The sequence below is a fragment of the Pleuronectes platessa genome, chromosome 16 (genome assembly GCF_947347685.1).
Source record: "Pleuronectes platessa chromosome 16, fPlePla1.1, whole genome shotgun sequence".
NCBI lineage: Eukaryota > Metazoa > Chordata > Actinopteri > Pleuronectiformes > Pleuronectidae > Pleuronectes > Pleuronectes platessa.
In genome coordinates, this window is record NC_070641.1 from 14,883,183 (window position 1) to 14,909,804 (window position 26,622).

Sequence of the window (26,622 nt, forward strand, 5' to 3'; positions counted from 1 at the left end):
TCCATTGTGAGAGAATCACACAGACTCATGCTTTAAATCTGGCGCTTCCTGCTCTGTTTAGTGTCTCCAGCCGGCGCACCATTGGCCCGCGCTGCTGGCCAATCGGAGCCCCGCGTGTCCCCGGGCGGGCGGCACGAGCTCATTGGGCATGCAGGTATCCGACCAATGGGAGGCCGTGTTTACCCTGCCCCTGAGAAGCGAGGTGCGCAGTTTGCACCGGGAGAGAAACCGCTGCTCGAAGATCGGAGCCGCGATCCAGCCAGGCCGGAAGCCCCGGTCCCACCGCTTCCATAGACCGAACCAGCGGGCTCCTGCTCAGCCACAGATGGAGATACTGTAGGAGCTCCCTCTGAGCCACATGCTCCACTTCAGAGTTCCTTTTTAAATGGGCGGCGCACCCGGCCTCGCAGCGTCCCTCTCTGTGTTTTGTATTTTTATTATTTATTGTTATGCAAGGATTTAACATACCAGTAAGTAGTCATTTTTTTTAAATATACTTTTATATATTTCATTACATCAGAAATATCCAGGGCGCGTTTCCTCGCTGTAAAATGACCATTTAGTCCCAAATCCTGTGTGTGACATGCTGTCTACTATAGACAGTGCAGAGGCATCAGTTTTAAAGATAACAAAACAGGATATCTGTTTCCTGTGGAAAAAACCTAATGATTTAATTAAACGAGCTTACAAAATATACATACACTTCAAATAGTATTATTATCATATTATTACATTATTATCATCAATATAATTATTCTTTACGTTAAGGACAATTTATTAATTATATAAAATATTCAGTTTCTCCCCACGACTTATTTTGTGGATGTGTTTTTAAATTATCCTACAATTTCCAAACGTGCCAGTCTTATTTATTTATTGATGTATTTATCTATTTGTGCTTTCGATCGAGACTTAAGAGCCTTTAATAATATGGCGAAATTTATATTTGTAATGTTAATTTACCAGGGAGATAACGGTGGTTATAGTCCGGGCTGTTTTACCCTTTAAAAAAAAAATCCAGGCGGAATTTATCGCTGGGAGAAAGAGTGAGAAGGAGCAGGGGGACACGCTGCCCCTCGCCCCGGCCGAGGTGCTCTCCCTGCCGGCTCGCACGGTCGCGGAGGTCCGCCTGCCTCGCAGCAAGACCCGAGCAAACGCAGCAGTAATTTAATTTATCGCCGGCTCCTGTGAGTGAATCCGGCCGCTTCGTAATGGATCACATCAGGGGCGTCGATCATTGGATTTTTCTGTTTTATTTAAATACAGTTTATTTGGTTTAAGGAAGAATTTCAAGCATTTTAAAGGGTAAAAAACGAAGCAGGAACACCCACGGCGGCTCAGCCTTTGACGCCACTGCGACTAAATTCCCACGAATGTACATTTGCGTCGCAGAAGACTCGTGTGCGTGTTGCAAAATGTGCATTTATTTCTCTTTCCATACCTTTGATTGTGAGTGGGTCTGCGTGAGGCAGAGGGGGAGAGAGAGAGGGAGAGAGAGGGCTACAGCATGGCGAGGGGAAGGTAATGGCCGACTGCAGAGCACTTTCTCAGTGTGGAGACAAAGGCAGTCCTCCTGACGGGCGGCCATTCACCTTGGATCCCCACACATCTCACCGATACACATGCAGCAGCAAGGCTTCTTCGACGTTTTACACATTAACTTCATGACATTTCACAACTTCATCGCCTCGTAGCATTTTAGTCCCAGAGTTCTGTGGAGGGAATCTAACGCAGCTCTGAATTGTGGGCTCTGGCTGTAACTGGCTCCATGTGGAGATAATAGTGTTGAGGCTGCAACTGCTTCTATTCGATTAGAATATGCCCATCTTCACACACAGCACAGTTTACATACGTATTTCACACATTTCAATTTGTATTATTTTAATTTCTATTTTTGCTGGCGGCCTCTCAACAGTGTCCTCTACATAAAGGGCCCCTAAAATGAGAATTTATAATATTTAACCACCCACCCCCCACACACACACACACTCCCTCTCTCCTTCTCTCTCTGTCTCTGCTGTGTTTAGAAAATTCAGCCATGTATATTTAATTTATTTGATCCACGAAATTAAGCTGCCCTCTGCCAGCCTGCTTTGGTTTTTAATCAGTACCATTGAGGCTGTCACCTTAAGACAAAAATCGTATATATATTTATGTGTTTTTTCACAGTGAGGTTGTACCACATTATATTTCAATTGATACAATTGAGTCCCACCATTTCTCCCCCTCTCTCCCCCCATCTCGACTAAATAATACTATTTTTGTGGCATCACAGAGGATGCTGCCTGTAATGTATTTACTATACTCCATTTGATTACCTGACCTGAACTAGGTCAAAGCAGTGAGAGTGCAGTTATTCACATGCACACACACACACACACACACACACACACACACACACACACACACACATGCATGAACGTACACGCACACACACACACACACATAAAGAAGGGGGGAGAGAGGGAGAGTCCATGTCTGCAGGAGCTGAAGCATCTCTGTTATGAATCTCTATTATGATTATTTTCTTAGTTTAATTATCACTATGAATTATCTTCTTGCTTCATCAACTGACAAGTGAATGTTCTTTAAATTTCATGATGCAATTTGTTTGATGGATCCTACATTTTTTGTATTCATTATTATAAAGTGGGTTCTTTTTTCGGGCAGTTTGCAGATGGTGCACAACTTATGTCATATGGATGGACCACGAACGTAAAATGTGCTGAGATCTGGGGGGGGGGGGGGGGGGGGGGGGGGGAGGTATGGTAAAGGGAGAGAGAAAAAAACGCCTGTATCAATCGGAAACAATAGGACGAGGAGAGGGAGGCATGAAGGCAGGCAGCGTTGTTCACCTTGAGATGTGGGCTGTTCCATCAGTTTAATCCCCCCAAACACTGCAACACACTCCAGCCTCCAACACAACCAAAGAGCTTTTGATTAAGATTGTTGCAGTATAAAAATAAAAACATAAGAATATATATATAGGTTGTATATTTCACGATGTTATTTTTGGAGGAGAGTGACAGCTGACAACTGCTGTGACGTGTTTGGATAAAATGTAACACGGTTATTATTTATTAACCAGAAAAAAGAGATATATGGATCCCTCACGTGCGCCAGTGTGCTCGTCGTGCAAGTGTCTGTGGAATATCAAGTGCTCTTCTCCATATGATGCATGTCAGGCCTGTATATCCCAGGCTGATCGATAGAGCTGGTGACTGCTCACTGGGCTTGTGGACGAGCTCGCTGCTCGTTTGCATCCGCGGTGACTTTCCAGCATCAGCGTTTAGGGCGATTTCACCTTTACGCACAAAAAAACAGGAACCCTTGACGCGAGAGGACAGGCCAGTACAACCAAACGCAATGGAGCGCTACTAATTACTTGTTTTCTCTGACATCTCCAAAGGACTTGGCTATAATGCAATGTCAGTATTTTTGCAGCGTGTAATTCCTAACTGGGCTTTACTAATTTTATTTCTTGATAATGGACCTTTGCTTTGAATTTCTCCTTTTGACAGAAAAGATGATCGGGGGCTACGTTTTTGGCTGGATAAGCCTGCAGTCGACTGAATGCAACACATAGATCTGAAGGAAAGGATTATTATATGGGTTGCATTTGATTTTCCTGACCTGCCCCATCCGGAATTCGGATTACTCAACATTCCTCGGAATGGAGGGACGGGATTTCGCTGCTCCGGCGCACCTCCTATCAGAGCGGGGCGCCCTGGTGCACCGAGCCGCCTCTCGGATCGCTCCCTCGGGCCACGGCTCCGTGCAGCACGCCGGTCACTTCCCGCCGGGGAAATATTACCCTTCGCACATACCAATGGCTCCGCACTCAGGTTAGTCCAGCATCGACGATGTCACACAATGGAGCAGCAACTGAAATGTGTGTTTTTCCTATTTGGAGCAGCATTTATCCACCTCTACGCTGGCTGTTGTTTCCCATGCTCTCCTCATGCCGCTGCCTGTGCGTCTCTCAGCGTGCAGGGGCTGTGGCCTGCATGGGAGCTGGAGCACAAAGCTGATTTATTTTTGCACAAAAGAGAGGCTCTGTGTTTTAAATAAACGGTGGCTCAGGTGTGTCTGTTGACAGAGTTTCACTGTTCAAATATCAGATAATAAATGTGATATACACGAGGCCTCGGAAGAATTTTAATGAAGCTGAATCAACATGTGTAGCTTAAATATCTCTAAAGGTAATAAAGGCGTCTTAGTTAAACAAACAGACATTTGATAAGTTAGGTAAATGCCAGGGTATTTAAAAATGGCATTCAAATTCTGTTTTACTTTGCACTCACTGTATGGAGTTGGACACGCTGGCACTGGTTTCCCACTGGCTATATGCAGCTGAATCTAAAATGAGATTTTGTCACTTCACGTTAAAATTGATACGAGTCAAACTGATGCCATCGCTTACCCATAAAACCCTGGGCCATACCCAGAGCCATAAGCAATGCACGGGGAGAAGCTGGACGAGCAGGTCTGCGTTGGGATTACTGTGTGTGGACTGGAGGTTGTAGCTATAGGAGGACGAGCACTGCTCTAGAAAATCCTCCTGCTGTGCAGCATTGGCTTGGAAGTGTCTGGGTGCAAATGTGTTCACAGTGCACGAGTCAGGTTTAACATGGGGACTTGTGAATCTTGTGTTCCCAAATGTGCTCGATTACAAACACGAGGAAACACACTTGTGTCCACAGAGAACAGAATAATCTATAGGTGCTGAGACGTGTTTTTGAAAATGCATCAGGGTGTGGAGACTATGAAAGAAACACCTGTATTGTCAAATGGTGTCATACAATAATCCTCCAAAATAAAATAAATTGAAATAAAATAGAATAAATCCTTGGTGATGCCTTTAATAATTATCGTTGCCCCATTTGGTGTCTCTTTGTTGTGTCGGATCTAATTAATTAAAGCTTTTCTTAAATTTGATGTCAGGAAAATGTAAAAAAAAAATGCACAGATGTTGTGATGATGGGCTGGATCACAAAATGCTGTCATTGCTTTTTTATTTTGTCCACACTTGTAAAACAAAAGAGGCTCTAAATAAGATAATGGACATCAGTGGAGTATTGGTTGCATCAAACACCTACACCTCTGAAACCATCTCCTTTTGAAAATATGTAAATGCATTTTCTAAAAACACATGTTTATGATGCGGCAGCCGAGGAATCTGCAGGTCACTGGGAAGCAAAGAAAGCGGAGCTCTTTAAAGTTATTTTATGTAAAGTGTATCTGCAAAATTCATAACTGAATCCCGTGGGCTACATGTAGGTGGTGGATGTAGGTGGTTAAATACAGCAATCACCGAATTTAGTTTTTTAGTTTTTCTGCATTTTATTTATGTATTTACTTGTGTGTTTGTTTATTTATATCTTTTAATATCTTATTAAACTGCAGGCAGTGTTGTGGCAGGCTAATCAAAGATATTTTCAAATTCATTGTGCTTCTAAGGATCCAGAATTCGTCTGCAAAACCGTGCTGAGCATGAGGTATAATTAGTCATTCAGGAGAATTCATGGGCGCTGTTCACCATTCATCTCTCACCATTCATGTTTGCTTTTGGCAGTACACACACACACACACACACACACACACACACACACACACACACACATACGCACACGCACACGCATACACACACACACAAGCGCACACACACACAGCCTGCATCCATATGTGTTCTTTTTTTTTTTATTAAAGATGTTTTGTTGAGAGCATGAAGGCTAATGCTGGCTACAGGGTACAGGTGCTTACCAACGAGATTTGGTGTTTCTTTTGTAGTGCTGCGCTGCACCAACATGAATACATCCCCTCCAAATGTCAACACTGTTCAATGAGCAGCACAGGTGGTTTATTGTTCTCCCCAGTCTCGTCGGTTACATGGGTGTGACTGGAGACAAAGTCTTTCTCTAATATCGGCAGGATTTGGGAAAATGAGTTAAATCTTTACCTTTCAGGTGTTTGATTGAGGATAATGGAGAATAATTTGACATAAATTCACGTAATTTGTAAATCTCCTCTGGGCTCTGTTGGAATAATATTTTGGTATTGCGCTCTGCTGAATCTTTGATTTATTTTAATTATATTTGAAAATGTCAAGCTCGTCATAATGCAAGTAGGTGGATTGGACACGAGGCATAATTCACAATTATTCCTGGCATATATTTTTAAGGCAGTAATTCATCAAAACAGTCCATCATTTAGGATCCGAATCTTTGTGACACATCAAAAATAATTAGGTTTTGAAAGCCGTTTCCATTAATTAGGTCAAAATTTAATAAAAGTGTAATATTAAGTATTCCTTCGAGTGTATTTACTTTCAGCAGTTTTTTTTATATATGAATAAAGGCCAGTTGTACAATGAAACAACTGTAGAATGTTCCTAGGTTGTCTGAACGCACCGGCTTCAGACTGTTGTTCATCTTGCCAGCGCAGGTCATTAGTGTCCCCTCAAGTGTCCTGTATGCTAGTGACATTAGCACAACTGAGCTTGTTGTTTGCCGAGTGTATTGGATCCCTTCAGTTTCTCTCCACTTTCTCCCCGGGGACCAACTTGCACACTGGTTCATATGAATACTTTACAAAGAGCATGAATATTTCAGCGTTGATGTAAAAATGCATTCAGAGGCAGGTTTCTGATGTGGCTCCTTGAAAGGGCTCCTCTGACTTTGCCGAGGTATTTATTGTTGAGCCGACCCTTCACCCTCGCCGCCGAAAAGAGCGATGGTGGTTGCAACACCCTGGCATTGTTCCTCGCCGGGCTACAGAATTTCAGCATATTTTGGATTGAAATTTACTGTCTTGGTTTTGCACGGACGGGTGAGATTGGTTTCAATCAGGCAACAACAGACGCGAACATGCATTCCTGCCGTCTTGTCCACTGAGCCATGCTCCTCAGCACTGGCAGAGATTCTGTCAGTGTGCATTTGCCTCTGTCCATCTTCACCTACTACAAGTCAGTCATTTGTAATGCGTGTCAGGTGGTCGATTTATAGTTTACACTTGCACCGTGTTCTGGGAACGTGACATTGGAGCAACTTCTTTGTGCCCGTGCTTTCTGAAACCCTGAGACCCACAGACCTGTTAACTCATCTAACACCGTTTAAGTCAGCCAGTTCATTTACAAGGACTTGGAAACGGTAATTATATCTTGTGCTGGCTCCGGCGCAGGGCTGGAGACAGTCCTCGCTTGGCCGTGAGGCTGGGATTCAGATGTTGGATAGTGTCAGAACAGGAGACACAGTGGAGCTGTCTTTACTGCTGGCATTTATGGCTGGGGGCTCATCTTTCAGCCATATTGTTCTGATCAGTGTGCTCTGGCTGAGGTGTGGCTGTGTGAAAGCAGCGGGAGGTTCGGAGGCTGTCTGTGGCTGAGCTATGCTCTAAACACCCCACGTAATCAAAGGTCATATTTATGTCATCTTGCTCACTCGGCCTCCCTCTTCCCTCACATCTCCTCTGTCTCCCTTTCCGTAAGCTGGCCCCTTCTCTCCTCCCCTCCATTTCTCTGTCTCCTTTCTTTCCAGCAGGAAGACCCTTGTGTCTGGGAAGAGGTGGTCTTCCTGCCACTTCTGTTTTAGCCACCCTCCCCTGCCCCGGGCCATTGTTGCAGACCCCAGCTTTGTGTGTGTTTTTTACGGCTGCTGTTTAAAGATAAAAAACCGTCCCTTCCACCCCCTTTATTGTTTTCTGGTAGGATGTCCCTGGCATTCCCTTGGTTTTTATGTCCTAGCTGGATATCCGAGCAGCTTCCCCCTTCAAAGGTTAGCTGTGTTGTCTGCCTACTCCTGTTTTTTTTTTTCCAAAGGGGAATAAATAACTTTACTGAGACTTTTATTGAACGTGTCATTGCTGGAACATCCCACGGGTCTGTGGTTGTTGAGAAGACGCTTCAAAGGCAAACACAGGTGTTTGGCGGAGTTCGCAAAGAGCTGGTTACAACCCAGGGTCTTTAAAAGAATAAACCTCAGTGAGTGGGTGAGGGTTGTTTGTGGGAAGAGTTGCTTCTTCTTTTTGGCCTTGTAGTTCTAATGTTGTGAGCACTCACAGTTCGTACACTTGCCTAGCTACCCCCCCCCCCCCCCCCCATCCTTGTTGACCCCAGACAAGAGTAGTGACAAGAGTGTGTTGCGTGCTCAGAGTGATTATTCAGGACTCCACTGAAAGCCTGTGTCAGTCCGTTGTTTTTAAATGCAACACTTTTGCCGGATTTGGAGAGAGAAATTCACAAGGCTTACCTGAGCGAAAAAGGGAAAAAAAAGCCTGACATCTTGAGTAACCTGTCTTAAATATTACATTAAAGGGATTCTTGTATCCGGGAGCCACTGTGGTGGAAGACCAGTGACAGACTGTGGGTCTCAGGCCAAGTTCCATTTGGCTGCGGCCTCTTGCGCTCCCTCCCTCCCCTCTCATGCTCCAGCACTGCAAAACAGGGTGAGAACCTTGGCCTGTTGTCGGGCTCGTTTGTGGATTGTTGTGAGATGACACGGTTCAGACGCGATGTCACAGGAGTCCCCCTGAACGGTGGAGGTGTTGCTTTGCCACCTCCACCTGGCTGAAATAGCACCTTGCCCAATGCTGCCGCCATCTGTCACCTTTCCCTGACGCTCCCACTGGAAGTCCACATTACTTGCAAGGGCAAGGTCATCCTTCTCAGAAAGGGTATGTCCCCTTCCATATTTGCAAATGTTTTGGTTACAAGGGCATCACACAGTTAGTGTTTTGAATGAATTAAATCTTGCTAACCTTAAAAACTTTGGCAAGCCCCAGAAATTGCCTTAATGTTTAACTTCCAATTACCCCGCAAAAAATAAAGTGAGACCATCTGTTATCTGAGCACATATTCAGGTAAAAGTGATGGATACGATTTCAGATAAAAGGTGTAATCATCTTTTTATTCTTTGCATGTATCTGCTCATCAGCAAAACTGGCCACAGAACGAAAAGGCTTTGGATGAGTAGGGAAAAAAAAGCAAAAGCAAAAATTAGGGGTCTGGCTTTGCAAGAGGATTTTGGCCAGCGAGAGGCCACGCTGCCACAGAGACGGGCTCTTCAAACAGACCGCCACCCACACTTCACCGTGTGGCATGGTGCCACAGAGCCCTTGCCTCGAGCGCGGGGCGTGTACACAGGACAAACACAAAGGAGACCCACGGGTGAGAGCGACGGGCAGGGTAATACCTTCCTGTATCGGATTTCAGGGCATTAGATTTCAAAACCTTCCCATCTATTTAAACACTCAATATGAGGAAGTGAGAAGCTGGATGAGGAGTCCAACACGGCTGAAATCATTTGATCGCTTTGCATGATAAACACATATGTACACACGTGCAAACAAAAAAAAATACTTGGACCAACAATATATTGTTGCGAGATTGAATAGACTGATTAATTTACCCAAAGTCAGCCACTGCTGTTTTGTATGTGATTTGGATCTCTCCCCTGGTTTTGCTCTTTTCTCTCTCTCCTTCTGTCTCCCCCACCCCTTCCGCTCATTCTCCCTCCCTCTCCCAGTATCAGGCTGCTTCTCGTCAGGCAGCCCTAGGCCCACCTCAGCGAATGGCTGTATTGCATGTGACAGCTGTTGGACATTATTAACGGCTCAAGCAGAAAATCCAGATTATTTGTTTTTTTAATTTCAAATTTATTATTGTAATCGTTCAATGAAAAGAACAAAAAAAGGGCCGTTGCCCTATTGTTGTTGGCAGATTTGCGGTCAGTGACAATACTGATTGTACATGGGTGTATGAGCGTGTGTGGTTTTGTTTGGGTGGGTGTTTTTTTTTTTTTGCGTGCGTCTGTGAATCCCGGACTGCGCTCTCCAGACAACATCCCCCCGCCCCGCTGCAGCCGCGGCACCCTGTGGTTGGCTGTGAGGCCTAGACAGGTGCATTGTTAACCCTCTAACGTCTGAGTCTGTCCCTGCGGGATCTGCCGAAGATATCATGCTCACGATGCCGTTCGTGTGGCGGTTCCACTGCGTGCTGCGTTCACAGCCCACTGTGCTGCACTAATGGTGCACGTAAACATTCTATTTAAAATCAGAATTTTCCTATTTAACAGTTGAGCGTACAGAGTGCTTATCCAGATCTGCAAACTCTACAAAGAACAGGCAGAAGTTTCTGCTGCATTACCAAAGCCCAATTCACGCTTCTGTGTCGAAGCTATTCTGTAGCTACGTGTAGAGATGTACCCGCTGGGGCATTGCAGACCGCAAGAGCTGTGATTGGTTTGCTTGGTAGCGATCTGCTTTGAGAAAAAACGCTTTTGTTCTGACGTAAACAGAGACATAGAATCTCTACCGCCACTAGTGTTTTGGCGCTGTAATTGCAGTGTGACTCACAAGCACACCTATGCGCAACTATGAATGTCTGTACGTGGGCTTCATGCACACCTTAAGTGTAGCTAGGACGCAGACCCATATATGAATTTGGTTTGACATTTAAGTAGAGCTACGCGGTTGTTCCTGTGCAGCCCTTCCTCTCTGCTCTCCTGTTTGTCTCTTGTTTCTCCATATTCTCTCGATTCTGAGCATCCACCCTAGTTTTCGCTTGGCTGACTATGATCCACGAATGTGGAAGGCACGTGTTGGGAGGGCCGGGAGTGAGAGCAGATAAACTCAAGTAATGGGCCACGATTCGGTGACTGTCAGCGGTGCATCGGGCGATGGTGACACGCGGTACAAAACAATGAGGTGTGCTACTAAATATATGCGGAGATTTGTCATTAAATATACATGCAGTATGCCTCTCAAGGATGTGTCAGCCCTTTTGTGAGAAAACAAAGATTAGCATCAGGAATTCCATTTTAATAAGTCTCTCGGGACGATCCAACCAGCTGCCTCGTCCTCAATCCAAAGGGGACTTGTTGCTCTCTCTCTCTTTCTTATTTTTCTTCTTGCACTCTCTCTCGTATGGATTTCTTGTGCTTGAAAATCACGAAACCCCTTTCCTCCTGTATTCATTTTTTTGTCATATCACTTTTTACAATACAGATTCTTTAATGAACATCTTCTTACTTTAAGATCCACGTCTGTACCATGTCCACTTCTCCCTGTGGTCCTCCCCCCTTTTCCTTTACATTCAATGTCCTCCCTGTTTCTGTCCCATTACCTCACTACCTCCCTCAGATTTTTTTTCTTTCTCATTTGGTCCCCTCTGCCTGGTGTGACCACTAGGCTACACTGCCTCCTCTCCCTGATACTGTATGTGTCCCGAGGATCTGGGGCAAGTGACTGGCTCCTCAGCAACAGATGTGTGTTTGTCTGCCGGTGCCGCATGCATTAGCTTTCTCCGCTAGCCATGTACGACCACTGACCTACCCCGTGGTGGATGTGGGGGAGGGGGGGCGGACTGGGGTGGGTTTGTGTGTTTGCACAATAAAGGGACAGACAGACAGAGAGAAAGAGAGAACGACAACGGACAAGACTAGATGCACACTGTCACATGCTGTCATACACTTACTGGTGCATTGCACGCAGATGCAATACAAAAGCAGACACGCACACACACACACCCACACACACACACACGTCATCCACACTCACACATCTTGCTTCCCAGGAGGCCGTGGGGCCAGTGGGACAGAGCAAGCTCGAGAGTCTGGTTCGTCTGTTTACATCTAATTATAGAAACAGGACTATTTCTGCAACTGCTGCTCCAGCTTTTTTATATTCTTACGACAGAAAGAGAGGGAGACAAATGGAGAGAGAAAGAGAGAGAGAGAGAGAGAGAGAGAGAGAGAGAGAGAGAGAGAGAGAGAGAGAGAGAGAGAGAGAGAGAGAGAGAGAGAGAGTGTGAAGTGAGAGCGAGTAAAAAAAAAATGAAGCTTTGACAGCCTTTTCTCACAATGGTGAACGGTTATCTCATCCCCTCAGCGCTGCTACAGTCTGCAGGCTCACAGCACAGTACAGCAGGAGACGGGGGGGAGGGGGGAGTGTCTTGTATTGTAAGCCCTCTCATTCTCATGTAACATGAATGTGCAAATTTAAGAGAAGCGAGTAATGGCAAACAAGGCGATGTATTTTTTCCTCATTACATTTAGTTTACAATCGCTCCAATATAAAAAAAGAAGAAGAATTTCTTCGCGCCTGCCCGCCGGCCTGTTGCCCTGACCCGGCAGAAAATGTTGTCCATCATAACAGTCAAAACAAAAGGAGGAAAGATTTGATGCTGGGGATTAGCATTGAATAAAATGTATCTAGCATTAACGGGACAGGGCCAGTGCTGTGGTTAATCCTCAAGCTTGGTGGCTGATATCCAGCTGAGTGGCTGTTGTTAGCCAGTGGGGCCTGGAGAGGGGTGGGGTCTGTCGGGGAGCAGTTTGGCTGCCTCGTGATGCCAGGTGAGAGCCTGAGCGGGGCAGGGCAGTGCTGCGTCTACAGGGCCTTGACAGGTTGCAGCTTCTTGCAGGTGTTTTCATAAAGAGCCCCCAAGGCCAAACGCAAAGCCCGCTGCGTGCAACCTGAGCCAGGTGCTTCCCATCCCCCATCCGAATACATAAACCGCTCCATAATGGCAGCGTGGGCTTGCGTACACTCCTCAACCCCCCACCCCCCCTTAACTCTGAGACATGGCAGGTAAATTAATTGGCCGCGGGTATGTAACGTGCATACCGAGATAAAGGTGCGCTGTCTGGCCGAGGCGTAGCGTAACGGCCGTAATGATGGCTCCATTGTGTTGATGTTGAGGGGGGTAGTTAGCGGCACAGCCAGCGGGGCCCTCGCTGGAGGGCGGGATAGCCTCTGATTAATCGTGGAGAATGCTTTGAAGTGACACCCAAGTGCACCGGCTCACAGGCTAATAGCAACCATCAGTATGGCTCCCTCTTCCTCAGTCTTCATTAGCTAATGTTTCCCCGGCGCTATCTCCCACCCTCCCCTCACACGCCCGCCTCATCCGCAGAGAGCCCTCAGCTTTTTTTATTTTTGCAGTTGTTTCATGATTTTGAGAGTCATTTCTCTCTGTCGTGTTTGGTAAAGTAAGAGAGAGGAGGCCTTAAGTCTCAGGTGAACTGTGGCAAGGCCTAAAGACTCGTGGGATTGATGTGGCACAAGTGGGACATGACAGGGAACCATTCCCAGGATCCATTTTGATCTCCCGTACTGACAGACAAGCTACAGCTCTGGGTGTGCCTCACTCTGTGTGTGTGTGTGTGTGTGTGTGTGTGTGTGTGTGTATGTGTGTGTGTGTTTGTGCGTGTGTGTGTGTGTGTGTGTGTATGTGTGTGTGTGTGTGTGTGAGTTGAGGAAGCTGGGGCGGGGAGGCAGGGTCTGGTCTGTCAGCTGTTGGAGTAAAGTAAACTATTAGCGGTGGGAGTAGGCCGTGTTTCCAGTGAAGAATTAGAACCACTTCTAATTGCAGTGAGGTTGGGCTATGATTACATGCTGGCTAATGCACTGACAGACCTCTCACTTGGCTGGCTCTCAGAATGCTGCTGAAATGGCTGAATGCCTTTTGGTTATACAGCATAATGGAAGGTTGTGTGTGTGTGTGTGTGTGTGTGTGTGTGTGTGTGTGTGTGTGTGTGTGTGTGAGTGCGTGTGCGTGTGTGTTATCTGTGAGTGGGTGTCTGCCTGTGTGATTACCCTTGCTTGTAAGAGTGGGTTCCTGTGTTTTTGTGCGTTATGCATTCCGCTTGCATACGTGTGTGGGTTCGTGTGTATGTATTTTCCATGGGATAACTGTGTTCTGCTTGTTTCTTGAGTGCCTGTCATTATTTGTAGTGCAGACAACTTTTCTTTTCCTAAATCAAAACTCAGCTGGCGCAACTGTCTCTGAGTGTTGAGGGAGAAGAAGTGTTTTTGTGTGCTTGGAGTTTTTGAGCATGCATGTGTTCTATTTGTTGGTGTATGCCCAACGGGAAAGCGCAATCAAAGGAGCTGCGTTGTGGAGAGATTGTATGAAAGGAGTGAGAGCGGATACGAGAGTGGCAGGCAGCTGAGAGGGCAGCGTGTGGGGGTGGACGGGGGGCTGATGCAGGTGCCTAATTCTACCTCAGCCCTGAGCGTTTTATATTCCGTCCATTTCTGTCTCCTGCACTTGTGCACGAGGCTGCTGCGGCGATGCAGTAAATCCACATGCTCCAGCTACAACGTTGATTAGCCGATACATATCTGTGACAGCAATCAAAATAATATCACACAACGATTGGTTTATACAGCAGTATACTGCAATCTGCTGCATAAATAAGAAGGCAACAGATTTCAGAAGCAGAATTTTCTTTTGCTTTCGGAACAGCTTGTTCTCAGGTGTGCCAACGCCCACGTTTACAAGAAGCTGTGGTTCACTGTTTTGCTGGCAAGTGCAGTAAATCACATCAAGTTCCCAGCATCTGTGACGACAGTTACGAGTGCGTATCGGCTGTTTCTTCATCAGGACATTCTGCCCATGTTATGTCTTTCTTTTTTAACGAGACCGAAGCAATGCAGACATCCCCGCTGTTTCTCTTGGGGAGGTCAAGGGGTTAGAGACAACTTTCAAATAACGGTAACAGGAATGTTTTTGTGTGCATCGCTGTTGACGACATCCTGGGTTAGTCACGGGTCGTAGATGGGCTGGAGTGTTTCAAGGACTTTTGAAGGGAATGTGTTTTCATCCGGGAGGTCAGCAGTAGACCAAGGATGGGCCTGATTGTACACATGTGGATTTATGAGCGGTTGTCGGGAAACAAAACAAGCATGTGTTGGGTTTATTTTGTCGATGTGGACGACGTGTCTGTACTTCCCCGGCTAATGTGTGACAGAGCATTCAAGTATGAGGAGAGAAGTGGTCATCCCTGGTAACAGGGATTTGCCAGACCGGAGTCGTCTGCACACATGGAAACTGGATGGATCAATACCCCTGGTATGGCGGTAAACTTTGCAGCTGCATGGGCAGGAGAGGGTGGTTGGGCGTACTGGAACATATGATGGGGCTGCAGATGTCTCTTATATTAGAGGGTTTTTTAAGCTATAAGGTCTGCGATGTATTAAAGTCATTTTTTTGGATGTGTGGGTAAATGTGTATCTCAATTTGACAGATCTTCTTTCAGAAAGTGGAGCTGCTTTGAGGATCAATACTGACACACTGTCTGCACAAGTACACGCACACAAACACACACAACACACGTACACACTTTTAGGCTTACTGTCTCATCTGTCAGTTGACAGAGCTTTCTCCAGCTTCGGAGGTTCTCTTTCCAGCCAAGCAGATGGCGAACATTCAGAATGAAAGCAGATCCTAAGTCCTTTTGGATCTCCATCAATCCACCAGTCTCTGGGACCGTCCCACACGGGGCTCAAGTTTCTCTGCAATGACGGAGCCTTCCCAGCACACCCTGGCCACCGCCTTCCTCAAACAGAGCATATGTCCAGTCTAACGATAGTGCTATTTAATATCCAACATTACATCCAACATTCCGGCGCACAAACACATTTCTGCTGGAAAAAAAAGGAGCCGCTGACAGTTGTTCCCATTGCTCACTCCTTTTCATCCCCACCAACTCAGCAGATACCACCAAACCCAGCAGGTTGCCTCTGCTCTTCCTCATCCTTGCCCAGTGTGTGGCACCCCACTGCGCGCATACAGCAAATGCTCTGAAGATCTCAATTCCTGCAGCCTCCCTCGTCTGCCTGTCCCGCTTACCTGAAGTAGCAGCCGTACCTCCCCCAGCCCTCCATCCTTTGCATTTTATGTGACAGAACGAGCGGGATTTATTTCAGCGCGTGTGCGTGCACCCTTTAACGGGGCTGGTTTGAAGGCGCGCTGCTTTCAAGCCATGCACCACTCTTAAGTATAGGTGATTTTATGAGATGTGCTTCTGTGCTAGTCAGGCAGGCCCCTGCGCCACAACCAGAATGGTGGAGAGCAAAAGGGATGCCATTCCATTACGCACCATCTGGGAGAGTGTGCAGGGGGAAGGAAGAGAAAGTGTGTGTGCTTGTGTATTTGAGTTTGCACATATGTTTGTGTAGGTGTGTGTGTTTGTGTGCGTATAAAGCGTGAGGGGTGGTTAGCTCTGGCTGTGAAAGAAACAAAAAGTTTGGCTTTCTGTGGGAGGCCTCACAATGCCCCTGCCCGCGTCTACTGATTTATGGGCTTGTGAAGGAAATCTCTCATTTGTCACTTTTCATCTCTTTTCTCCACGTCATCCATTTTTTTCTCTCTCTCTCTCTCTCTCTTTCTCTCTCTCTGTGGATTTTTTCCCCGAAGTCTTCCTCTGCTCCCAAAGAACAGAGAGGGATATGGAAGGGAGGGAGGGACGAGAAAAAGAAAGAAGCCAGGAGGGAGATGGGGCCTGTCTGAATCCGGTTAAAACCACGCTGCAGAAAAGGCGTCTCTTTGTGGATATGTTTCTGTAAATATTCACAGTTGAACTTTACGCCGGCGTGTTGACATTCCAGCTTAATGTACTTTGTTTGTGGTAAGGATGCGTGTCATTAGACCGTGTATACTTCTCTGCCTGTAAATAATTCAAAGCACTTGTTTTGGTGTCGTTCCTGCTGTACTGCTGTTCAAGCGTTATTGTTGGAAATAGAAAAAGGAAACACTGCGCCTGAATCTGACGTGCAACACTGGAACTGTGTGTGCAGAGCATTTCTAGCCACAGGAACAAATACGCCAAGGTTTGCTGCTAATACCTGCTAGCCAGTACATTACTGCACTGAGGTCATATTCAGGTCAACTGCAGTCTGGAGCCTTACCGTGTGTGTTTGTGTGCTCGTGAGTGTGTGATCGCCCTGTGTTTGTGTGCTGGCGTGCACCTCACTCACATTTAGGTGCTAGCTATAAATCTGCCTCACCCTTTCCTGGCCCGCTGTGTCCTGCGGGAGCGGTTGGGGTTTCACCCTTTTTTCAAAGTGGGGGGTGGGAGGGTGAGGCGAGGGAGGGAGAGAGAGAGAGCAAAGGGTTAGAGGGGAAGAGAGATAAATGAGGGAGGGGGCTTAATGAGAGCCCTGGCTCACATGATTATGGGACTGGCTGATAGAAATCAGGATTTTTCTCAAAGAAGTCAATTAACCCCCTCCCCCCTTTCCTAATTATGCATGGATTGCTCCGCTGGCTCTTTACTGATAGGGCTGCTCAGCTCCGCTCAATATGCAGACTCATGCTGCTGGAGTCCACAAAGGGTTGTGTGTGTTGTTGGAAGCATTTGTCGAGCTTTTTTTTGTGAATCGGTCCACTTTAAACTCTGGGTTTTTCAAAGCCATTACTTAACCCCACCCCCCTCATCTTCCTTGTCACCTCACAGAGGGCCAGTACCACGCAGGGCCAGGAGGGGGCTCCACCCCATGAGGCCCTTCGGTCATTAGTGCATCGTAGGCTAGATGATGGCTTGACTCTGTGGTCAGAGTAAATAAGCAGTGTTGTAGAATGTCAACATGACCAGGCGGCTCCTTCACAGCCCTCGGTGTTGACATATCTGTTCTCTTATCTAAGGAGTGCAAAGCCCAGCCCCACAATAGAACAGTGCCAGAGCAAATACAGTAAGGAGATAGAAACCATAAGTCCACACATATACATTCACATGGCCTGCAACGGAATGATCGCATGGTGCTACCAGTCAAAGCTGCGGCTGCTGCTGCGGACACATCGCAACAATCATAACCGATAATACAACGCCGTGCAGCAAGTAGCACCTTTGAGTTTTGGTTTCAGTGTGGGCTAATAATACTACCAGGCTCCCTCGTGTTCATGTGAACTCATAAAAATAATGGGATGTTTAGGATCCTAGTAATCTGGGTGAAGGACCTGGACTTGACTCAACACACTGTTCAACCTGGCGTGCGAAGGAGAGCAGTCTGACTGTCATGAGACGAGCTCTGCCTGCAGGCTTACGTGAAGGAGACTCTGGAAGCTGCAGCTGCGACTATCGCTGTGTGTGTGTGGTGTGTGTGTGTCTCTAAGGGGAGAGAAAGAAAAACAGTAGCAAAGGAGAGAGGGCACAGAAAGAAAGATCACCGTAGTTTGCTTTTCAAACCTTTGTTTAAGTACCTGTGTCACATTTGCTATTTTTCTGTGTCAAAACATTTCACTAGACCTTCTTCCACTCATTGCCTCACATCATCCTAATAACTCTTCTTTATTTTCCCTCCCCTGCCTCTCCCCGTCCCCCTCTGCCTCCCGCTCTCGCTACATTATGGCCCCTGCCAGATCTAGACCGAAGCTTTGGCTTCCACTGGCTTTGCGATAACCTGCTGAAAACTGTTGCTCTCCCCCCTGAACACGAGGACACCAAGCCGAGCTTTTCCTGCGCTTCATCTTCCTTGTGCTTCCTCCGTTTAAATCCACTGCAAAGACTCGTTGCCTTCCGTCCGCAGATTCCCAAAAGCATTTCACCGCTCGGGGCCTATCACGTAGCCGCAGAGCCTTTCTGGCCCAACGCGAAGGTGCTGACATGTTTTATGGCCGACAGAGTGAAGCGTATATTAAAGAAAAATAAGAAAAGCCAACATGTGCGCTCGTAGGCACACTGTTCAAAGTGGGTTTAATGGTTGCTCTGGGACTCCGGGTCTTTATTTGAGACCCAAAACACAGCCACTAGTGCTATTGAACATGTCCAGTTAGAAAATATACGATTTTAATTTTCATCCCACTAACATGTGTGTATGTGTGAGCTTGTGGTATTTTTGTGTCTTTTTCAGCGAGTGTGTAACTGTGCGTGTGTCTCTGTGTGTTTTTTTGAGGATGTGCTGTGGCAAACCAAAAAGAGCAGCTGCAACACATCTGTTGACTTCGATCAGATGGTGCAAGCCCTACCCCACTAGGCCTCCCTCCTCCTAGTTGCCATTTCTCAATATGTCCCTACAGACCAATAAAGAGTGTGTGTGTGTGTCTGTGCGTGAGTCGGAGGGGTGTAACATGCGATTGCCCACCTGTCCAGCTGCCTAGATGTGATCACTGCAAAGGGAGATGGACAACTGCAATGGCAGCTATGCAGCCAACCAACCGGACAGACAAGCCATGAGCTGTTGATCAAGATAATAAAGCCCCCCCCCCCCCCCCCCCACATCCCTCCATCCCTCCAGCCCCACCCGTCCCCCACACCACCCCCTCCGTCCCCCTGCTTTGACCTTGGATTGTGCCTTTCCTGCTCAGCTGGAGGAGAGGAGATTTTTTTTTTTTTATGGCTGCCCTGCTCTAGGTCACACTTCATCTGTTTGCGTTCGGATGGAGATGACCTTCTCTCCTCCGTGCAGATTGCAGGAAATGCTCTTAATTTTACTCGTCTCTGCTCAAGTGTGTTGCTGCAGATGTCGAGCAGACCCCGGCAGCGGCATTCCATGGATGACCAGTGTCAGCGGTCAGGAGACATAACTCAGCTTTAAGGCCCAGTTTGTCACATGCATTTCATACAAGAATTCACTGTGTGATTTGGCTGACCTTGCGCACACTTGACATCGCAGTCCGCTACAGTTGGAAAGAAGTAACGGTATGGCCCAACTTGAGTACCGTCCTTATGGGCTAGGATAGGTTTGCGGCAATAGAAGTCAAGGGGATGCACATGTGATTGTACAGCTTGTTCTTTACAAGGTAATACTGTATATCATTAAGCCTTGGATACTTGGTGCCTCCCCCAACCACGTCTGTGGGTTATCGGAACAGAAAGCTTGCATTTGTCTTGGCTAAACGCTGCAAGAATGAAACTCCTTTGTTCCCCTTGTGAACCAATGACAAATTATATTCAGGGCTGCATAGAGACCTTGGACTGTCTGGCTGGCACAGCAGCTCTCGCCTCCGTTATCTGCACTGTTCTGTCTCTGCACCTCTTACAGGATACATCAGACGGAGAGAAGCCAGAGCAGGGGGCTGCCTTCTGTTTCTCTCACACGCATCACTCCAGGACTTTTATCATATTACAGGCTAGTCAGAGAGACCGCAAAGGACGACAGCGAGCAGCCTCCTCGCCCAGGCCGGTCAAGTCCACTGCTGCTCCCGGTGACCTAAAGGAGGCGCTGGGCCACAGATGGCAGAGGCAGTGAGAGAGGATGGGAAGACAAGAGAGAACAGGACATTCCGACAAGCCCTGGTTGCCACTTGGATGCTGGGATGCTGATTTATGGGCGGTTCTGACAGAGGGAGGGGTCAACCTGTGACTCCCTATAAAACAAGACGTTCATTACCCACCTAGGCCTCAGGAAGACCGACAGACGAACGAGAGCGGAGAAACAGAGCCGGTGAGGGAGGGGAAAGTGTTTTTTAAAAAGCTGAAAAATGAAGAGAAAGTGTTTCCATTTTAAAGCATGCGCATGATGGCAACTGAGGTAAGAGAGTGAGGTGATGAGAGAGGACAGAAATATGGAGCTGAGCAGCAGGGGGAAGGCGGGATGATGGAGAGGGTGTGAGGATGGAAAGGGGAAACTGAGAAGGGGAATGAGTGATGGGGCTTGAAGGAGCAAGGGGGCGAGGAGGGGATGAAAGGGAAAAAGGGAAGACAGCAGGCAAAATCGGCCCTGTTGAATGGAGTTGCTTGCAGATTTATGTGGTGTTGTGGGTATCGTTATACACCCAGAGAAGAAACGCAAGCAACGTGATGCCTATGGGGTTTATCTGTGTATATTTTGCACCACACTTGTGTTCGGCCTCCTCACGCCGCTCATGTCTCCTCCAAGGCAAAGTTACTTCAACAGAACACACTCGCCTGTGGTGAGGTAACATCCACCCACGTCCACACTCCACTTTTCCAAAGCCTATCTATCGAGCACCGCTGGTTGAGAGAAGAGAGGTTTAGACCACCCAGGAACGGGTAGTCAAAGAGCCGCTTTGATGTGGCACAAGCATATGTGCAGTGCATCGGTGCAATCTCTGCTAAAACACACTCACAAAACACGCTTTTACAGCCTCCTGTGCGGCACCATTACTCCTCGTCACCAGGGCGGCGGGACGCTCAAAGAGAGAGGGAGGAAGGTAGAGGCCACCTCCTGTGCCAGGCAGTGCCAGGCTGAAAGGCTGGAGCCGTATGGTCACCCCGAGGGAGGGGGAAACCTGCCCAGTCTAACCACAGCTCAATTAACCAATTAAGTTCAAAAGTTAACAGGGGACCAATTAGAGAGAAGAGCGCTGAGCTTGTGTTTTAATCTACTCCCCCCCCCCCCCCCCACACCCCCCCACCCCACCCCCCCTCTCACTACCTGGCCTGTCTGCATCCCTGACCTCGCTGGCTGAGCTAAGGCTTTGGCTGAAACATGGCACGCAATCCGCCGTTACTCACCCATCCGTCCTCATGGCCAGGAAATAAAACCAATGGATTTAGACGGATCAGTCATCAGCTGTAAAACAAACCAGATCCAGAGCATTCCGTGTGATGTTTCCAGTGGAACAGGAGAACCATGAATCGTATTCTTTTTTTGGATTTTATCGTGAGATTGAGAGACCTGTGAGAGAATATTCAAAAGTGGAGGACACTAGTCATATCTAACGTGGCTATTTCCTGTTCGCCCCCTCATATTTGTTCCTGCAGATGGGTTTTAATGGATGCCAAATGGGAGGTTTAGTGCCTCGCTATTGGCTTGTTGGAGTCTCTTTTTAACACCACCATAATAGATGACTTGTGTTCAGGACTCGAGGCTACAGCGCGCTCCTCTCGTTGATAACATGCCCGGGGCAGAGAGTGTTTGTAACTAACCACTAAAAGTACACATTTTATTCCTGTGTTCATGAGGAGGAAGGGGGGAGCTATATTGTCTGCTGTACCACCAATAAAAGATATGTGGGCCGTATGACACAATTGTAGTGGGGCTGCTTTGAGCCCCGGAGCCAAATGCAGTGTGTTCAGAATCAGGTTGACAGCTAGATAGAGAGAGAGAGGTGAGGAATCCCTCTTTCTCCAGCAGGGATGTCTTTGCGCTTTGATTCTTTTTTCGGGGTGTATTTGAAGGCTGTGACAATTTTAAGTTCTTGCATGGTTGATTAGCGGTGTGTGTGTGTGTGTGTGTGTGTGTTGTGTGTGTGTGTGTGTGTGTGTGTGTGTGTGTGTGTGTGTGTGTGTGAGAGAGAATGAGGAAGAGGAAGAGGGTGAGAGAAGTCTTGGATGTCAGGATGCAGTTTGAAGGGTGAAGTACTCCCCTGTTGTATGCAAGGCCCTGGAGGATTCCTCCCCCCTCTTCCTCTCTTCCTCCTCTTCCTCCCTCCGTCTTCGCCCCCTTACACTCATCCCTTCCTCTGTGAGACTCACAATGCTGGGAAGAAATGTGTCATTAACAGGGGAGACCAAAATAATGTTTATGGGCTCAAGCAGCACTGAAATCATTTTCCATATCGGTGCAACTGCATGGGCCCTGTGGGGGAGTAAATCTGATTTTCTCCTCTCCGTGCCAATGGGAAACATCATGGGAAAGAAAACAGATTGGATTGTTGGAGAGATGGCCTGACGCAGCTGTGGGCGGCTCTTTGAGTGTTTGGGTGTGTTGCTGTACGTGTGTGTGTGTGTGTGTGTGTGTGTGTGTGTGTGTGTGTGTGTTTGTGTGTGTGTGTGTCATGAGACAACTAGGGGTAGAGGCAGAGAAAGCTAAATAAAAATGCGGATGTTTAGCGTTTGTGTATGTGTGGATGAGAGAACGAGATGGATGAGCCCCGCTATGGTAATCACAATTTCATGCCTCAGGAATAAAAAGCCAGGACTCAACAAATGGCCCTGGAACGCTCTTGTGTAACAATGGGTCAGTTAACAAGCACACTCACCGAAGTTTGGACAGATAACAAATGGTTCTCCTTGAGGAGTGTAGAGCTCCCCTGTATACAAAGAATAAAGTGCCTCTGGCCCTGCAAGTTCTCAGCAAAATGTCGAGCATTTATTTGCCGTTCCATAAGAAACCCTTTAATTTGTATATGAACCAAATGACAAAAAAGTGACCGCTGCTGCAGGTCACATGGAGGTTGGGCTGGGGTGCGATTAAAGTAAAATGCTGATGGAAATTACCAGGTGGCGCTTGGAGAGAAAAAGCTTCATAATGTCCAGTCCAAGCACAGCCGTCATGTGCGTTTGGCGTTTCATCATAAACATTTAAGTTCTCAGAGACAGAACAGAGAGAAGGGAATGTAAGAAACTGAAAGCAGAGCTCGGTTATGTTGAGCGTTGACACCGCTTTCCTTGTGTCTGCTATTAAAATGTGTGTTGTGGGCGTAGGGAATGTGAGTGTGCATGTGTGGGTGGGAGCAAAAAGGAAGGTAATGGGCCTTGAGCTCATTTGTCCTGGCCTGGTCCCGATGCTGTTTCACATCCATCCTCCCACCTCCTGTGTCCCAGCCTGGAATGCCTGCATGTTCTCCACAGATGAGGCCCAGTGACTCAGCAGCACACGGCCGCACTTTCACACGGATCACAGCGAGGACACCTAAACAAGTCCCAGACCTTTCCCTCAGCCATTTGTCTAGCAATTAACGTCAAGGTGACTTAATGTCCAGTTTCCTTTATAATCTATCGGTTATGCGGAACTTGAACCGTGGGCCGTGTCCCGTGCTTTACCTCTCACCTCTTCACCCTTAGCCTTACCCCAGCTGCTTTGTCCCACCGTGTCACCTTCAACCACACCGCTCAAACCTATTAGCCAGCTCTTACTTTAGCTGCCTTCAGACGTGCACGGAACCCCAGATTATCAACTAACCTTCACCGTGTCAACGCAAATCTCCGAGTTAGAGGCTCTGGACTTTCTGCAGAGTTTCTGAGCGGAGAATCTACTGCTGGGTTGTTCAAATTTGAGAGTCAATTTCTTGAGAAATTCCAGACTTAATTGAACGGACATTCTCCTTATTTAATGTCTGAAAATGGCTTTAGACAATCTGAGGTCTTATCGTCTCTTAAAGTGAAAAACACCTCCTCTTTAGTTAGTGTGCCCGAGTTTTTGCAGACTCTTGCACTAATAATGAAAGAGGAAGAGAAGAGATGCATGTTCTTTGACATTGCTCCACCTCAGCCACAGTATACAACAAAATACCCCTCAGACGTTTTGGTCCTGTCAGTTTTCAGCATCGCTGTCTGTGTGGATCCATTGTTGTTTTCAGGCTCCTTGCCAAATTGGGACAAGCCAGTTGGACTAATTTGTTTAGGATTAGAATCTCTTATCCCTATCATGTCAACTTGTATTTGTATAAACAGCTGGGTGAAGTGGGCGGCGTGTTCTGGCTGACCTCCCTTATGTGCAAATCGCTCCGGCAAGAAAACTTAATTCAACGTGAAATAATTCCCACACTAAATTATTCCCGATGGCACAAGACACACACAGGTAGATGTTATATTAATTTACATATATACACGGGTGGTTGATGTCGTGGTTGGGAGTGACTGGTTTGTTGTTGGGAGTAGAGAAAGGGTGAGGTATGGGAGAGAAAGGCGTAGGACTGAAGGGTGGCAGGGAGAAGGAGGAGAGGAGTGAGGGGTGGGTGGCGTAAGGGACAAGGGTGAGTGGCGAATGTCCAGTTATTCCTCTTTTCTTTGGATACTAATTTGTCTCCTGGCTTAGGAGTTTACCTTTGTCCTCAATCTTCACCGTCTCCACCTGCTCAATCCTTCTTCTCCACTTCCTCTCAACGTTCTCCAGCCCGTTCTCCATCTCGCTGAGCCTTTCTAAACAGGCGCGGCCTGGTTGAGTGGAAGCTTGTCTTTTCATGCTTTCTTTCTGGATCGGGACCTCCTTCAGATACTGAACTTTCTCCTTTTGAACCTCATTTCATCGGTTCTCCTTCCCTCAGTCGGACTAATCACCTGCTGCAGCCTCGCCTCAAGCATCTCACACACTGCCTGACTCTTCTTCTGCTCCCTCTCTTTGACGTGAGCATAGCCAGTCTGTAAGTACGAGTTTTTACAAGGTTTCACTTATGACGAGCTCATCCGTTTTTTTGGGGCTCATCCTCAAGCATCCTCTGGCCGATCTTGACCTGCTCCTTCACAATCTGGTTTTCCTCGTCTGCCTCTGCCTCTCTGCTCCACCTTTTTTCAGGCTCAGTCGACTGCTGATGTAGATTTGCCTCCAGACTCTCACACTTGCCCTGAAATTCAGTGAGCTCGGCTAAGTGTAGGCTTTGCTGCGTGCCTGCCGTTTCTTGGTCGTTATAAATAATCTTTCTCTTTCAGCTGGTTCTGGAGCTGCTCAAGCTGCTCCTTCACGGACGAGTTATCTTCTCTTAGGTGATGGCTCTTAGGAGTTTGGCTCTGAGGCTCTTCACGATGTTGTGTTGCTGCTTTGACCTTTCACCAACAAATTGTGATCAGATCATCCATGAGTCCAAAGCTGCGTTCAGCCCTGCACTGAACTCTACAGATATTCTGCAGGACGTGCATGTGTGAACACAAATGTCTGAGTGTGAGTCTTCACCAATTCTGCCGACTTTCTCCGCCTGGCCTCCAAGTATCAAGTCCGTAGAATTTCAGAAGAATCCGATGTGAGAACACAGCAAGGGATAGGGATAGACACAAAAATGAAAAGAAGATGTTTGTGGTGATAAAAATTGACCAAATTGTTGGGGTGATAAACACGATTTCTGATCTCCGCAGTGGATTAAATACTTCAGTTCCTGCTGCTCCACCCATCCCCCCCCGGTAAACTCCGTAGCAAATTCTCTGAAAATGGCTCAAGTGAATGTTTGTGCCAGATGTAATGATATTCCCTCCGGGCATTCCTTTGATATCCCATTCACAGTAATTGGGATTCACTGTGACCTTTACCTTTGACCTCCAGGCACCAACATGTAATCAGTTCATCTTTGAGGCCAAGTGGCCATTTGTGCCAAACCTGAAGAACTTCTCTCAGGCCAATCTTAAGAAATCACGTTCAAGAGGCCAAAAATGTGTTTTATGAAGTCACAGTGAACCTGAACTTAGACCAGATCAGTTAATCCTTGAGTTCAAGGGAATGTTTGTGCCCGATGTGATAGGATTCCCTATAGTGCTGTCGTGGAGGCTTTGAAAATCCCAATGCCCCCTTTTTTTTCTAACCGCCATCGCTTCAATCACATGTAAGTGGCTGACCACGAAGCCACTCTGCAAACACACGCTGGCAACTTCGGCGAGACCACCACCATACGCGCACACAATCACACACACACACACACACACACGCGGAGGCTCACATATGCTCAGCGACACACACTCCCACACACTCACTGCTGGTCTTTCACTCTCAAAGTTTCTCACAGCGCCCCGCACTTATCTACTCTTCTCGTCTAAACTCTAGCCCTTTACCCCTCCTCTGGATGTTGCCCTGCAGCGCAAGGCAATCGCTCTCTCTCTTACTCTCTCTCTTCCTTCCTGCATCCATCCTTCCAGCTGCTTCTCCCGCTCCCTTTTCCACTTCTCCGCTCACCCCCTCACTGACCACATCCACTAAACTCACTCCACAGGCACGCAGTGTGGAGAGTGTCGGAGGCGTGCGCTGCTGGCACTTTCCCCCACCCCTGCACTGGGCCCGGCTCCAGGACTGGACCGCCTCTCTCTCTCTCTCTCTCTCTCTCTCTCTCTCTCTCTCTCTCTCTCTCTCTCTCTCTCTCTCTCTCTCTCTCTCTCTCTCTCTCTCTCTCTCTCTCTCTCTCTCTCGCTCGCTCACTCAGCATGCTTCTGATCAGACCAGCCTCCTGCTCTCAGCCCCGCCGTCCAACCACCCACAGACCCGAAAAGATAGAGTCAGGGAAAGGAGTTTAAAAAG

General features: G+C 47.3%; 1 protein-coding gene across 1 annotated transcript in view; it reads left to right on the top strand.

Annotated features, from left to right (window-relative positions):
• The first annotated feature begins 230 nt into the window (after window positions 1-230).
• The window catches only part of LOC128458899 (BAH and coiled-coil domain-containing protein 1), a 68,919-nt gene continuing 42,527 nt past the window's right edge, over window positions 231-26,622 (top strand). The window contains exons 1-2 of the mRNA XM_053443949.1: window positions 231-470; window positions 3,522-3,845. Coding sequence (XP_053299924.1) covers window positions 3,674-3,845 — 172 coding nt within the window. The 5' untranslated portion in view covers window positions 231-470; window positions 3,522-3,673. The remainder of the gene's footprint in view (window positions 471-3,521; window positions 3,846-26,622) is intronic.